Source organism: Podarcis erhardii, assembly GCF_964252035.2.
Source record: "Podarcis erhardii genome assembly, chromosome: 7".
Taxonomy (NCBI): Eukaryota; Metazoa; Chordata; class Lepidosauria; order Squamata; family Lacertidae; genus Podarcis; species Podarcis erhardii.
In genome coordinates, this window is record NC_138511.1 from 42,876,572 (window position 1) to 42,892,264 (window position 15,693).

General features: G+C 48.1%; 1 protein-coding gene across 2 annotated transcripts; it reads right to left on the reverse strand.

Annotated features, from left to right (window-relative positions):
• Window positions 1-181: 181 nt before the first annotated feature.
• Window positions 182-15,238, reverse strand: CDT1 (chromatin licensing and DNA replication factor 1). Of its 2 annotated transcripts, XM_081872056.1 has the most exons (10): window positions 14,561-15,236; window positions 13,668-13,814; window positions 12,393-12,640; window positions 11,358-11,552; window positions 9,069-9,217; window positions 8,467-8,552; window positions 7,547-7,735; window positions 3,776-3,910; window positions 2,977-3,178; window positions 182-1,833 (listed from the first exon to the last, which is right to left on the reverse strand). In XM_081872056.1, exons 1-10 carry the CDS (start codon window positions 14,927-14,929, stop codon window positions 1,670-1,672), a joined length of 1,884 nt encoding a protein of 627 aa, XP_081728182.1. In that variant the 5' UTR covers window positions 14,930-15,236; the 3' UTR covers window positions 182-1,669. The 2 variants fall into 2 exon arrangements, with proteins under 2 accessions (XP_081728182.1, XP_081728183.1); XM_081872057.1 differs by lacking the exon at window positions 13,668-13,814 and having other exon boundaries at window positions 14,561-15,238.
• Between the last annotated feature and the right edge of the window lie 455 nt (window positions 15,239-15,693).

Below are 15,693 nucleotides of genomic sequence, written 5' to 3' on the forward strand. Positions count from 1 at the left end.
TAGTAGCTACTGGGGGTCCTCAGCTGTTACTAGACCCCAGCTCCCATCAGCCTCAGTTAGCACGGCTGGTGTTCAGGGATGACAGGAGTCAGTAGTCCAGCGACAGCTTGAGGGCCTCAGATTAGCCACCCCTTAAGCTTGCAAGTGAGTGACAAAAGTTCCACAAGCAGAGTCAGTTAAGGTATTTGTGAATAGGGGTTTCATTCACCTTCCTGTGGCCACAGAACAGATAATCCAGTGCTGCCACTGATGGTTTTGGAGTCAGTACAGAATAGCTTTAGTGCTGCTGCAAAACTCAGTGCTGCAATGCTAAGAGGCAGGTGCAGGCCAGGGACCTCAATTCAAGGGCCCCATTTAGCTCCCAAACCGATGGATTGCCTAACAGGGTGAACTATAATTAATTTAATAGGTTTAAGGCAAATAAGTCACAACAGCAGTTTGCACAGCAGCTGTCTCGGCATCTGCTAAAGGAAAGAGCCAAAAAAAATTAAGGAAGGGGACAAGATGAGGTCACATGCAGTCACAAGGAAGTCCCTTTACTGACAGATAGATTCCCTGGTTCCATGTGTGAGATTGTAGAGCCGTACAATGGTCTGGGCCAGCCTTTCCCAACCTCGGGGTCCCAGGTGGTTGGGCTACAAATCCCATAATCCTTAACCAGCCGGGAGCTGTGGTCAGGGAAGATGGGAGCTGTAAGTCCAACATCTGGGGAAAGGTTGAGACAGGGTGCTCTAGGGCATGCAAAGTCAAGTCACAACCACACTATACATTACAAACACATGACTCCCCCCCCCCCAAAGATCCTGGGAACTGTAGTTTACCACTGAGCTAGAACCCCTGCACCCTTAACAAACTACAGTTCCCAGCATTCTTTGGGGCAAGTGTAGTACATTAAATGTATGGTGGACCTGTGACCTCAGGCTCAAGCGAAATTGCAGAAATCCACCACCGCTGCTCTAGGCTCAATCCCTTTTACTGAAGCTAAGAGACAAAAATGTCAACTAAATGGCTTGGGCAGTTAAAAATCACTCATTTTAAGCTCCTCCTGATCAATAAATAGTTATTGCTAAGGTTCATATACAAGTGATGTTTTACAACCAATTTTTTTTAACGTACTTTTAATGTCCTCTATCTATCAAGTCTTGGAGGAACTGAAACTCCCTTTGTGGAAAAAGGCAGCTCCCACCCGTTCCTGCCAGATGAGGGAATGGAAATGCTAGTCATGAAAGGAGTAATGGCTTTGTGGTCCTGCAGCGTCATTCTCTATTTCTGCTCAGCAAATCTGGCAAGTGGGAAAGCGGTGCTGACAAAGAACTTTTTTAATGCACGAAGGCGAAAAGTTTGGTACTTTGTTGTGATGTGCCAATCAAACTGAATTTCTTGGTTTGTATGTGCTGCCCTCTTGTGGCCTTATAGAACAGTAACAGCTACAAAGGCACCAGGATGGCACTTAGAAAACGAGGAGGGAAGGAGAGATGCCATATCCTCTTAATTCTGAAAAAGCCACAATATTCACATTTTGCTCACATTCATGCATTAGCTGCAAGGAGAGAAAATGACACACACGTCTCTGGCCATCGGGGTCCTTTCTCAAGAGAGATTGTGCCAACAGGCACAGAATGATGACGCTGAGCCTAAGGCATGATCTCTCCCCATCCTGCAGCATAGATTAGAGCCTTTCCTCTTCCTTTGCCCTTGTGGCCAGTCTCTCCGTGACAACGTTGAGGTCCACGCTTTTGTCCAGCTTGATGTACGTTTCTTGCCGGATGGGGAGAACACTCACCCAGTCGGGCAGCAGCTCTGAGAGGAGACGAAGGTGCTTTTCTGTCTCTCCTGCAGGGACAGAGGAAGAGTTTCAGACAGAGCACTGTGCCATCTGATTGTTTTCTCACTTAACAGCTTTTGTTTAGTGAGAACAGAAAGCCCCTGTCTATCATAGGGATTCCCACTATAAATGACTCCATGGTGGTTAAATCACCACTGAAAACATGGCAGGGAAAGGGCTCTTTGCATGCAGACGGTTGCACGATTAATCCTCTTAACAACTCCTCTTAAAAAGATATGCAGCTTTTTTTGTTAGAGGGCACATTCCCAGGGCTCTGTGTATAGTAAGACGGAGGCACATGGTGGCAGAGGGTGATGCCAGGGACGACAAAAAAAGTTTTCTAGACTAGCGATCACCCTGCTTCAGATTGGAATACCTAGCCCAACTGGGTTTGATGGGGTTACCTTCAAGTGTACGGAACATTATTTTTTGTGTAAACACAACAGACCAATTCATACACCATTGCAGTGGAAGCTGATCTTTTCCTATAAGGTGTTTGTTCTTACACAGCTAGGAGGTAAACTTTGCCCCAAGCCATGCAAACAGCAGAGCATTGCTTTGTAAGTCAAGTATTTAAAGACCAATTAAGCTGAAACTTTGATCTCGAACTTGCCTCCCACAGGAGGCAGTGATAGCCAGCAACTGGGATGGCTTTAAAAGAGGATTAGACTAACTCATGGAGGACAAGGCTACACCCTGCCTCCAATGTTAAGAGACATTAGGCCTCTGAATACCAGGCTGCTGGGAATCGCAGGTGGCAGAGCACTGTTGCACTCCTGTCCAGCTTGCAGGCTTCCAACAGGCATCTGGTTGGCCACTGGGGGAATAGGATGCTCGGTTAGATGGGCCACTTGCCTGACCCAGCAGGCCAGTTCCTATGCTCCTAAAATACAGCCTGTTTTAGTTGTTCTGAAGCTTCATAGAAAGAGGGGACACACTTTTTAAAATGGCTGGGGGGAATTAGAAAACAAAGAGGAAGGAACAAACCCTGATGGGGTGGAAGAACGGAGCCGCCTAAAATGAGGCATGATGAGAACTATAGTTCTGCAACATCCGAGGGGCACAGCTTCCCCATCTCTGCCTGGAGACAACGCATCACCCCCTCCTCTCCCTCTCAAAGCTCGCCAGGTGTGCCCACTTCCTCCCCTTACCAAACGTCATGAGGGACCGGTAGCTGGCCATCATCCGCTGGCATGCCACCTCCATGGGCAGCGCCTGCTTCTTCTCCGCCACAAAGACGTTGCGCAGGACCCGCGCCATCTCCGGCAGACGCGACAGCATGTCCAGGCGCCGCTCCTGCTGCGGGTTCCGCACCATCAGCGCCTGCAGCTTTTGAACTTCCTTGGCTCTGACCTGAGAGAGAGAAAGGGAGAGAGGTGGTGGTGGTGGCGGCAGCATCAGAAGGGATCAAACCTGATAGCTTCTGCGTGCAAAGCAGATGCTCTGCTGGAACTGAGCTATGCATCATTTAGAATTCTAAGTGTGCATCTTGTCTGCAACAAGGAAAGGGGGTGGGTCGGGCAGGGCAAAGAGCGGTGCAAGAAGAACAAGGAGTGAGTCTGTGTGGGAAGGGGAAGAATATAAGAAGAGCCTGCAGGATCAGGCCATCTAGCCCAGCAGCCTGTTCTGAGTGGCCAACCAGATGCTCCCAATGGGAACCCCACCAGAAGGGCCCAAGCACAAGGGCACTCCTCCCATCTTGCAGTTTCCAGCAACTTGCACTCAAAGGTGCCACCCTTATAATACTTACCAAAATAAAATAAAATAAAAAAATAAGAGTAAGAGAGTAAGAGTAATGATGCATGAGGTGGAGCAGGTCCCATCTGCAAAACCCCTTTCTGACTTTGGATGTTGGGACCTGGAGTTCCTTACTATACAAACCAAGAACAAAGGTGACCCACATCCCACAAGCCTGAAGCCTGCCTGGTGAGGAGACGGCAAGGCACTCACCCTCTCCAACAAGGACTGGGACACCCCTTTCAGGCTGCTGGGGGTGCCAGCTGGCGGGGGTGGCCGAGGGGACTCCGGCACAGAGGGGCTGGTTTCGGCGGTCCTCAGAGCCAGATTGGCCAGCGCCTTCTCCATCTGTTGTTGGGTGTGGCAGAAAGAAAGAGAGAGCAGGTGGGTCAACCATCAGTAGCAGTTTTTCTCTTTTATAAATATTTATTGAAGTTTTTTAAATATAAATGCACAAATAATAAACAATCTTACTTCTATCACAAACATAATTTCATGACTTCTTTGGACTCCCTCGCGTCTCCCGCTCCCATTTACATCGTTAAAAGTTTTTTCCAAACAAATTATCAACTTGTTTACAATCTCATGTCCACACATTCAAATATAATCTAGCACTTCTTCCAAAAAGTTTTATATTTTCTTTAGTCTCACTTATCATCAAATTTCAAATCTAATTTAGTGGTGGCCAATTTTTTATAATCTAGCATCCTTCTTAACATTCAACCAAATTACAATGTTTTTGTAGATACTTCTTGAATTTCTCCCAGTCTTCCTCCATCTTCTCTTCTCCCAGGTCACGGATTCTGCCAGTCATCTCGGCCAGTTGCATATAGTCCATCAGTTGCATCTGCCGCTCTTCCAGTGTGGGTAGATCTTGAGTTTTCCATTTTTTTGCGATGAGTATCCTTGCTGCCGTTGTTGCATACATAAAGAATGTTCGGTCCTTCTTTAACACCTTCTGGCCGACAATACCCAGAAGGAAGGCCTCTGGTTTCTTAGTGAAGGTATACTTAAATACCTTTTTCAGCTCATTATATATCATTTCCCAGAAGACCTTCACCTTAGGGCATGTCCACCAGAGGTGAAAGAATGTTCCTTCGTTTTCTTTACATTTCCAACATTTATTATCAGACGAATGGTATATTTTGGCAAGTTTAACTGGGGTCATGTACCATCTATATATCATTTTCATTACATTTTCCTTCAGAGCATTACATGCGGTGAAGTTCAGCCCAGTGGTCCACAACCTTTCCCAGTCCTCAAACATGATGTTATGCCCAATGTCCTGTGCCCATTTTATCATAGCCGATTTAACCATTTCGTCTTGTGTATTCCATTTTAACAGCAAGTTATACATTCTAGATAATACCTTAGTCTTTGGTTCTAACAATTCAGTTTCTAACTTCGATTTCTCCACCTGGAACCCTAACTTTTTATCATTTTTAAAAACTTCTTTAATCTGAGCATAATGTAACCAGTCTCGCACCTTATCCTTCATTTTCTCTAAACTCTGCAATTTCCAATTGTCTCCGTCTTTTTCTAATATTTCCCAATATTTTGGCCATTTGGCCTCCATATTGGGTCTTTTTAGGGCCTTAGCCTCCAGAGGTGAGAGCCACCTTGGAGTTTTATTTTCCAGTAAGTCTTTGTATTTTGTCCAGACATTAAACACTGCTTTCCTGACAATATGGTTCTTAAAGGCCTTATTGATCTTAACTTTATCATACCATAAGTATGCATGCCAACCAAAAGCATTGTTAAAACCTTCCAAGTCCAACACGTCAGTGTCTTCGAGAAGTAGCCAGTCTTTTAGCCAGCAAAAAGCTGCGGCTTCATAGTACAACTTTAAGTCTGGCAGGGCAAAGCCCCCTCTTTCTTTCGCATCTGTTAATATCTTAAACTTAATTCTGGGCTTTTTGCCCTGCCAGACAAATCTGGATATATCTTTCTGCCACTTCCGGAAGCACTCCGTTTTGTCCACAATCTGTAATGTTTGGAACAAAAACAACATTTTTGGCAATACATTCATCTTGATAGCAGCAATTCGGCCTAACAAAGAAAGCTTCAATTTTGTCCAACTATCCAAGTCTCTCTTAATTTCAGACCAACATTTTTCATAATTATCCTTAAATAGACTCAGGTTTTTTGCTGTTATGTTTACCCCTAGGTATTTTACTTTTTTAACCATAGTTAGTTCTGTTTCTCTCTGAAACCGTTCCGACTCTATATCTGTCAAATTTTTTCCCAACACTTTAGTTTTCTGTTTATTTAATTTAAATCCTGCCACCCGACCAAAATCCTGTATCAGTTGTAATACTCTTTTCGTACTAGATTCTGGCTCCTGCAGAGTCAAAACTAAGTCATCTGCGAAAGCTTTCAATTTGTATTGTTTCGCTCCGACCTGAATCCCTTCCACCAACCGGTCCCCTCTGATTAAGTTCAAGAGCACCTCCAGAACCGAAATAAATAACAAAGGGGAAATCGGGCAGCCTTGTCGTGTTCCTTTTTCAATTTTGAACTCTTCTGTAACCACATTGTTAACTATTAGTTTAGCCTTTTGTTCTGAATATATTGCGTCAATCCCATTCTCAAACCCCCGTCCCACTCCCATTTCATTCAAATTTCCCTTCATAAATTTCCAAGAAATATTGTCAAAGGCCTTCTCCGCGTCTATAAAAATTAACACTGCTTTTGTATTTATATCTGTTTGCAAAAGTTCCAAAACGTCAATAATGTTCCTAGTATTTGCAAACATATGTCTGCCTGGGAGAAAGCCTGCCTGGTCTTTATGAATTACTTCATTAAGAACTCTTTTAAATCTACTTGCCAAAATGTCTGCAAATATTTTGTAATCCACATTCAGAAGGGAGATGGGACGATAGTTTTTAAGTTGTGTCTTTTCAGCTTCAGATTTTGGTATCAATGTGATAAAAGCTTCCTTCCACGATTCCGGCGCCTTCTTCCCTTCCATAATTTCATTACAGACCTCCATCAATGGTTGGATCAGATAGTCTTTTAATGTCTTATAATACTTGGAGGTCAGGCCGTCTGGCCCTGGAGATTTGCCCAATTGCATGTTCTGGACAGTAGCAGTTTTTCTCACCTGGCAAGCAAAGGAGTCTTGCGTAGCTGAAAAGCAGTTGCGATGCCATGCGTAACAGTAAACTGATAAGCTCCTGAACAATTTCTCGCCCCCACCGCGCACAAACAGCCCGTTCAACTGAGATGCAGGTGGTTGAGGCAGCAGAGAGGACCTGTTCCTCCCTCTTCCCCAGCACAGTAATAAACAACCAACTTTATCTAGCCACAGGCTTTCCCTCTGTAGTACCAAATCCCAAATTTTGGACCCCTCCCTTTTTAGCGGGGAGCAAGCTGCTAGGAGCTGGCATTAAGGACAAAATAAAAGCAAGTCCAAAGAAAACATTGGCCAACTTCTGACTGCAGGGAAAGAGTCAACAGTCACACAAGGAGGCAGACCCATAACAACATTTCATACTTCAATGGTCAAAATCCACTCATAATAAATTCAAGGTATCAGTACAAATTTATATAAAATATTCCTTACAAATTTAGTACACTGAAATTCAAAGTATTAGCATACAAATCCCTATATGGCGCCTTCCTCAATACAAAGCATCTCCTATCCCAAGATTGGCAGGTGAGGCTGCAGTTGTGCCATCACTGGGGCATACCCAGTTGGCAGCAACCTACGACAGGGCCTCTTTGGTGGTGGCTCCCCATCTGTGGAATTCCTTCCACAAGGAATTCCATCTGACGGCTGAAAGAAGCTGCTCCTGGCGACCTTGAGAGATCACTGGCTAACTGTTTGCAAGAAGGCTTTATAAAAAAATTGATGTTATTGACAGGTTTGCTGCCCCGGGAGCTCCTTTGCAAGGAAGAACAGGATATAAAATGGAAATAATAATAGCTAAGTCGAAGAGTCCCACCCACACGCAGAGGGCCTTATCCTTTGGCCAGCTTTACCTTGGGCGTCATCAGGCTGCGAGCCTTGGCCAGCACTTCTTGAGCAGTCGTGATTTTGTCCACCTGCGGGGGCTGAGGCACCTCCGCAGGGACGATATCGGGCAAGTCATCAACACTGAACCGGGGATGCCACCTTGTCAGTTTGTCTTCCGGCACCACCATTGGAGGGTTGAGAGATGCCAAGAAAGCCTGCGGGAAGTTAGCACAGGGGAGGTGATGACTATGCCTGATATAGCACCCGGACCAGCACCTGATAAGGTATAGCAAACTTGAGTCTCCAGCTGCTTTTGGGCTACAAATCCCATCAGGACTAGTGGTCAGGGATGAGGGGAAGTGTAGCCCAGAAACATCTGAAGAACCAAGCTTGGGAAACCCTGATGTGAAGCAACCCTCCATTGGAAGTATTTTCTCATTTACGTGGCAAAGGCAGGAACAAGTGGAGGGAGGAGACGACAGCTGGGAGGGGGAAGGGCCAGATGAAGAAGACCTTCAGAGGTCCTAGGCACTGAGAAGATCATGGTGCCCCCACATGCAATTCAAAACAAGGACGATACTAAACCGTAAAATAAAATGTATTTTTCAAGAGCTTGCATGCTTGCAGAAATGTGTGTGCATATTACGTCTTGTGCAACCCATGACAGGATCTGCTTTCTTCACATTCTTTTGGTCTACGATAGTAGACATTAGTTGTAGTCCCACCCCACCCCCCAGTTTAGGTGGGGATAAGTAATAAGAAGAGAACAGGAAAACTGGGGAAGACTGTGGAGTGTAAGATGCCTGAACGTTCCAATTCTTTTGTGCTTTTTTTTGAACTGTCAAATTCTTCCCAGAGCTTCTCATGCGTTGCTGGTGTATGTGCTTAGTCTGCTTACTGGGTAAATCCAGCACTTTTGGGGGGAGTGGGGGGAGAAGAGACTCACCTTGTGGTGCCTTTTTACAATGTTAACCAAGTTCCTGCCAAATATTTTCCGACGCTCCATCAGGTGCGATGCTGACAGCTTCTCTCCTGAAACAAAAAAAATGAAGGGTGACGGGCCACACCTCCCTCTTGTTCCCTCTGAAACTGCTGTTCCCTTCTACCCGCCAGTTCAGGGATGGGAAACCTTTGAGTTGGGCTGGAGGCGGGCACAGTGGTGGGCGGGGCCAGAGGCAAAAGTGGGCGGAGCAACTAAGTGGCATAGGCTGGTGTTTACACACTCCTCTCTCCATCCTCCTCCCAAGGCAAGCAAGAGGCGCCAATGTCAGGAACAAACAGGATGCAGCCCAAAGAGACTCCCAAGGGCCAGAAACGGGCCTGGAGAGCCACACCTGGTCCCCGGGACCAAGGTAGCTTTACTGTAATGAAGTGGTCCTACAATGACACACACTGGGGTGGTTCTTTGGCAACCCAACACAAACGTCTTCAAGTTTGGTCCTTAGTACATTTCAAAGGGTGTGGCAGGAAACGTACAATGAAGTCTACCTGCCCACTTTCCTCCCGAGCTCATAGGAGCTTCTTTTGCGAATGCCGCACAGGACCCACCTGCCTCTAGTACGGGTTCGATCGTCAGCTGGTAGTCGCCTCTCTTCTGACCGGGGGTGCCAAAGGTGGGAATGTTCTTCTCCTGGCGCATGATGTACGAAGCCGGATACACAGCTTTGATCTGACCCAGGTTCCGTTCTTCAAATTGCCTGCAGACAGGCAGGGAGAATATCAGTGCCCAAGATCTTGCACGCGATCAGAAGTTTATAAATGATCAGATAAATAGAATGTAATCAATCCCTTCGGGAGTGAACATCCCATTAATATGGTGGCACCCTCAAAATGAGGACCAGGAGGTTCTTGGGTGTGGCAGACAGATACAAACTGGCACGCGAAATAGGTTTGCACCCGTGATATTGTCATTAAGTTATTAATCACCTTCTATACAATCATCTCAAGGTGACGTACCATTAAAACCAGCAAGGAAACAAAAAAACATTTAGACACACAAAAAAACAGCAGATAAATTTAAAACAAGATGAAAACCGTCCAAAATAGACAGTGATGGCAAATACCCATTGGTCCAGCTGGGAAAGGCTGATGGAACAAATAATGATAAGAGTTGGAAGAGAGCCCCAAGGATCATCTAGTCCAACCCCCTGCAATGCAGGAATCACAACTAACATGTCTTCAGTTGTTCTCAGAAATTGCAGAGTGAGGGCGCCTGCCTGCTGAATCTCAACAGGAATGATATTCCACGGAACAGGGGCAGCCACACTAAAAGCCCCGCTCCAAGATGCTTTGGGACAAACCTCTGAGATCTTGGGGACTTGCCCAAGAAACTTACCCGCAAACCAAGCAATCTGCTGGGTGTATAAGGGAGAAGGCAGTCTCTCTCTTCAGTAACCTGACCCTAAGCTGTATAGGGCCTTGTGCGTTAGTACCAACACCATGAGGACTAAAAGCTTGAAGCAAAAGTGGTCAAGAGTATCCACCTAGCCCAGCACTTTTGTCTCTCCGGCCAGAAGTCTTCAAGCAGAAGAAAGAGGTATTCTGACTCTAGCTGTGGAGGTTCCAACACCATTTATCACTGCCAAGAGCTCCCAAGACCTGTTACCCAGCTTCCATGATTTTATCTAGTCAAGGGAATGGGAAACCTTTGCAGGGTTGTGGGGGGCGCATGTGGGAGTGGTAGACAAGGGTCGGGGCAAAAGTGAGCAGGGCAACAGCTGCAACTCTTAACTTTGAGCAGTAGGGGGCAGTCCAACCTCCTCACCAAAAGCCAGAGGCTTCTACAGCCCCTCGCTCAGGCAACTGAGCAGCATGACCACAGTTTAATGCAGCGGTAGGCAACCTAACGTGGGTGGCGGGTGCCGCTGTGAGTTAAACCACAGAGCCTAGGACTTGCCAAGCAGAAGGTTGGCGGTTCGAATCCCCACAATGGGGTGAGCTCCCGCTGCTCGGTCCCTGCTCCTGCCAACGAAGCAGTTCGTAAGCACGTCAAAGTGCAAGTAAATAAATAGGTACCGCTCCGGCGAGAAGGTAAACGGCGTTTCTGTGCGCTGCTCTGGTTCGCCAGAAGCGGCTTAGTCATGCTGGCCACATGACCCGGAAGCTGTACGCCGGCTCCCTCGGCCAGTAAAGCGAGATGAGCGCCGCAACCCCAGAGTCGACTACGACTGGACCTAATGGTCAGGGGTCCCTTTACCTTTACCTTTAGGCAACCTAAGGCCCATGGGCTGGATGCGGCCCAATTGACTTCTAAATCCGGCCCGAGGATGGTCCGAGAATCAGTGTGTTTTTACATGAGTAGAATGTATGCTTTTATTTAAAATGCATCTCTGGGTTATTTGTGGGGCATAGGAATTTGGGACAGTGGACTGGCCCACGGCTGAAAAAGGTTGCTGGCCCCTGGTTTAATGGGTCCTCAAAGCACTCTGGGCACAGAGCAGGTTTGGGGAGGGTGTGCGGCATTGGAAGAGCACTGGGGGCCAATCAGAGGTGTCTGGAGCTGATGACAACACCCTGTGAGCTGAAGTTCTTTGGTTCGCCACTCATTGCACGAAGTACTATTCCTTTCTGCTCAGGGAAGGCCATCCATTTTATTACATGCCAAGTAATTAACATGGGGGGGGGGACCACCAGCCCAGAAGGGAATTCTGGTCTACCACTGTGTTACAAAGGCTGCTCTAATCTTCACTCTGTTATTCCCAATTGGCATCCTGGGCAGAATTATTAGCTTGCTAGGTGGAGAGATAGTCACTCTCTCTGCCTCTCCGGACTGACTGCTCACAGGCGATTGCCTCCCGCGCTCCCTGCCCACCCCCAGGTGAAAGGGTGAGCTCTCACCTGCGCATCATGTCTTGGATGCCTTGCTTGACCTTGGCAAAGGTCACCGTCTCCGAGCGGTTGAAAAGCATCCCCACGATGGTGTCCATGCTGCGGAACATCTCGGCCAGCACCTTGTACTTGTAAGGCAGCGCCAGTCCCGGGGGGACATCCTGGGCGAGGTTGTGGAAGCGCTGGAAGGCTGGAGCCTTCGCACTGGGAAGATGGGGAGAATAAAATAATCAGGTGTTTCCGTCACACGACAGCACAATGTCACCTTAGCTCTCACACAGGTAGTTGTCGGCGGAGGTTTTGGATGATAGTTGCAAGCATTTAAGAGCACCATATCCATTTTCAGATCTGCTGTACTGAGGGGCACCTTTCTAGAGGATCAAAAATATTTTTAAATCAATTTATTGGCTGGGCGTTGCAATCCTAATTATTGACTGGGACATCCAAGCATCCTGCAGACTCAAACGGTAGGAGACGCCCAGCTCGGCTTAGGATTGGGCTGTTTGATGGCCTCGAACAGGGATGGCTCACTTGTTGCTGCCCAGATGTTGCTAGACTCCCACCAATCCCAGCCAACGAGACCAATAATCTCTAGGGGAAATGGCAGCCACATAACAATTGGGGTGGGCACAAGCCAACCACCCCTAAACTCAATCAAACAATCAATCAATCAATGGCCAATATCCAGAAAGCAACTTTGTACAAATATATAACATACAAAACAAAATAGAAAACGACAGCAATCAAACTATTAGTATAACTATTGTACTACAGAACACCAGGCACAGAAAACTAATTTATAAATTTGCTAAAATTAATCCCCGCAGAATTTTACATGCAGCAGCACAATATTACACACAAAGATGGATGAGTACTGATATGCTAAAAGTAAAAAGGCTTCAAATGCAAGCTATCACCCTGGGAATTTCCCAAAAAAAGGGTTCGATGCCCTAAGACCCCTAATCTAGAAAATCGCCATGTCCCCTCTCACCAGACACCTGGTTTCATCACCAAGGCCAACCACTCAGAAAGCTCTTCCCCTACCTGGTCTCTGCTGCTGGCTCAGGATTGCTTTCGCCCAGCTGGAGTTGAGGGAGGTTCCTCACTTTCTCCTTCTCAGCCTCTTTCCTCTTGCTGATTTTGGATTCCAGCAGCCGAGCCTGTTTTAATCTGCTCTTTATGTCACCGTCAGCCTCTGAGGAGCTGGCTGGCAAAGTGACTTTCTGTGCCAGGGCACGGATCTTCGCCAGACGACCGCTCAGCTCTGTCAACTTCTCCTTAGACACCATCTCCTGTTTGGAAGGAGAGAAATCTCAGCTAGGGCGATTCCTGCCTTATTCACACATGGAAGGAAAGGGCAAGAACGACCTCTCTCTCTTGGGGGGGGGGGACTTCCGGTTGACAGCGACCCGAGCGCAAGCGGGGATTTTCTCTCTTGGGAAATCCCGGGTTTTTCGGAGGATTTGGGGGTGTCACAGGGCGCAGTGACCCCCGTAGTAGTGTTGGAAGGGTGTTCCGACACTCAGGTAATCTCTACAGTTTGGTACTTGCCAGTGGCAAGCGGCAACCAGTGGCGAGGTAAGCAACTGAATGGCCTGTGAGCATCACAGACTCCATCAGACTGCCAGCCCTCAATCACTATGGTTGCAATTCTTAAGCAAACTTAGCACAGCTCTGCAGCAGTGCTGCATCTTTCCTTAATCTAGCAGCTCTGAAGTAGTCAGTGTTAGAAACTGAGATATGAAAGCTAGGAGCTAAATAGCACCTTAAACCTAGGTTACAGGCGAAACAACAGAACGTCTCGGCACCCATTTTTTAAAACAAGAATACAAAGCTGAAAATGAATGAAGAGCAGCTAAAATATTATGTTCATTTTTTTACAGGGTCTAGTCCTTCCCCTGCCCACCCCCCTAATATTCTTAAGAGGGTCTCTTCTCCAGTCTTCAGAGAGAAGCTGGAAGTGCAGAGGCAGAAAAAGCTCCTCCTTTCCTTCCACTCTGCAGTTTTAATCTGAAATCTTCGGCGCAGTACTGTGCCCAGAACTCAGAAACTGCTCGCACTAATGAAATTCCCTGTCGCAAAATGCGCCTAGAACAATGGGAGTTTTGAACACAGGAAGCAGTGCTGGGCCATTAGAATCTGGAGCCACTGAACCCAGTCAATGTGTATGCTAATGACAAAGGGTGCTGTGGCAGCTCAGAGGCTATCAGGTTTACTGAGCTGTGCAAGCTTCAGGAGGCAGCAGAATGCTATGTCAGATGTTTAGAGATGGTGGCCTATACAATCCAAAGGCCACCCCCCTTCCTCTCCAAGGCTCACCTTCTCTACCGGCACTACGCCAGGCTGCACTGTGGTCTCCAGCTGCAGACCTGGTGAAAGAGTCACATTGGCCAAATCCTTTGCCTTTTTATCCAGACTGGAGGGGCTGGGTAGCCCAAGGGCTGTGGGGGAAGCAAAGCCTGGGACCTGAAACAGAAGCACTCCAGTCAGAATTGGCAACACATCTCTTTTCAGAATACCAGTTGCTTAAGGCAGTTGAGTATGTAGCCTGGAGAAGAGAAGGCTGAGAGTTGACATGATGGCCAGCTTCAAACATCTGAAGGGCTGTCACATGCAATAAGGAGCAGGCTTGTTTTCTGCTGCTCCAGAGTGTGGGAACCAAACCAATGGATTCAAATTACAACTGAACACAGTATTCCAAGTTTTCTAACCACATTGGGTTCTCGCTGTAATATCTTACTAAAAACCCATATTCCCTCCTTGGTCAGCCCCCACCAATTCAAACCCTATTAATGCATGCCAGGGGGGTTATTATTTTTTACTCCCAATGTACATCACTTTACACATATTTTGCTCTGAGCCCCCTGACAGTGAACAACAAGGTCTCTACACTACGACAACTTAATAGCACCGCCATATTCAGGAGCAGTCTACCTCAACCATCCAAGACACTGCAGACAACCAACGTGGGAATGGCATTGCCATCAGGTCTGACCCCACAGGACTCTTCCCTAGAAAGGTGCCTGCTGCCATGTCGCCTCTGAGCTCACACCGGGGAAGGATCAAGAAAACCCGAAGGGGCGGGCCCATTCACACAGCCCCGACTTCCACCCTTTCCCACTACACAACAAGCCTCCGGGCAACTAATCCGGATTAAAGAGGCTCGAGGTAAGAGCGCGCGGTCCTGCTTCCCCTCCTTTCGGGTCACTCACCGCCTCGCCTTTTTCCTCCGCGGGCATCACCAGCGTCTTCCGGGCGGTGCCCTTCGCACCGAGGCGGCGGCGGCCTTGGGCAGAGACCGGCGTGAGCTCCGCCTCGGGCTCCGGCCTGCGCCTTTTCCTGCTGCTGCTGGGCAGCGAGGGCTGCGGGCAGCTGGAGCCGAGCGGGGTGCGAGGAGGCTCCAAGAGGCCCGGCCCCGTCTCTTCCTCCTGCTGCTGCTCCTTCTTCTTCTCGGGCCTGCCGGCCTCCAGGGGCTCGGGGGCTCCATCAGCTTGTACCTTCCGGCGCTTGGCGCTCAAGCTGCCCGCCGCGGGGCCCTTCTTGTTCTGCGCGAAGAAATCGGTGACCCGGAGCTGCGCCATGGCGTCCACGTGGCCGCTTCTTCTTCCTATGGAACGTTCCGAGCCCGGCTTACTACTCAGCGTTCCATCCGGCGGCAACAAAGTATCCGACTTTCGCGGGCTTGGCCTAAGCCCCGCCCCTTAGCTTGGTTCCTTTCCCGCGCTGGCGCGGACGAGCTCTTAAAGGCGCCGCTTAGCTTTTCCCGCCTCCATTGCACGCAGAGACCTGCGGGGTCAGACCTGAGCCCGGCGAAGCAGAACTAGAAAGGCGGCACTTCTTTTTTTCTGTAGGAGCGGGGGAACCTGTAGTCCTCAGAGTACTGTTGAACTGCAACTCCCACCATCTCCGGCCATTGGCTATGCTGGCTGGGCTGATGGGAATTGTAGTCCAAAACTCTGGCAGTGAGCTGGGAGGTGGGGTGAACAAACCGCAGCCCGCCATATGCTCTTGGACTACAACTCCCATGATCCTTCACCATTGGCCATGCTGGCTGGGGCCCATGGGAGTTGGAGTCCGCCAAACATCTGGAGGGCCGCAGGTGTCCCCCAGGGAAGCTAATTTAAGTACTTCTGTATTTCTCTGTTTTTCTGCAGTGAGAGAGAAGGACTTGCTTTGAGGTTTGTTTGGGTGAGGACGCAGGAGAGATCCAGGCTCATAGCCCTGTCCAGAAGTAACAAGATTTCAATAAAGTCAAACCAACTGTAAACAGAGAGTAATCTTGTACACCCTTAACTGGGAGTAAGCCTCCTTATTGGGGCTTTCTTCTGACTAGACCTGTCTAGAA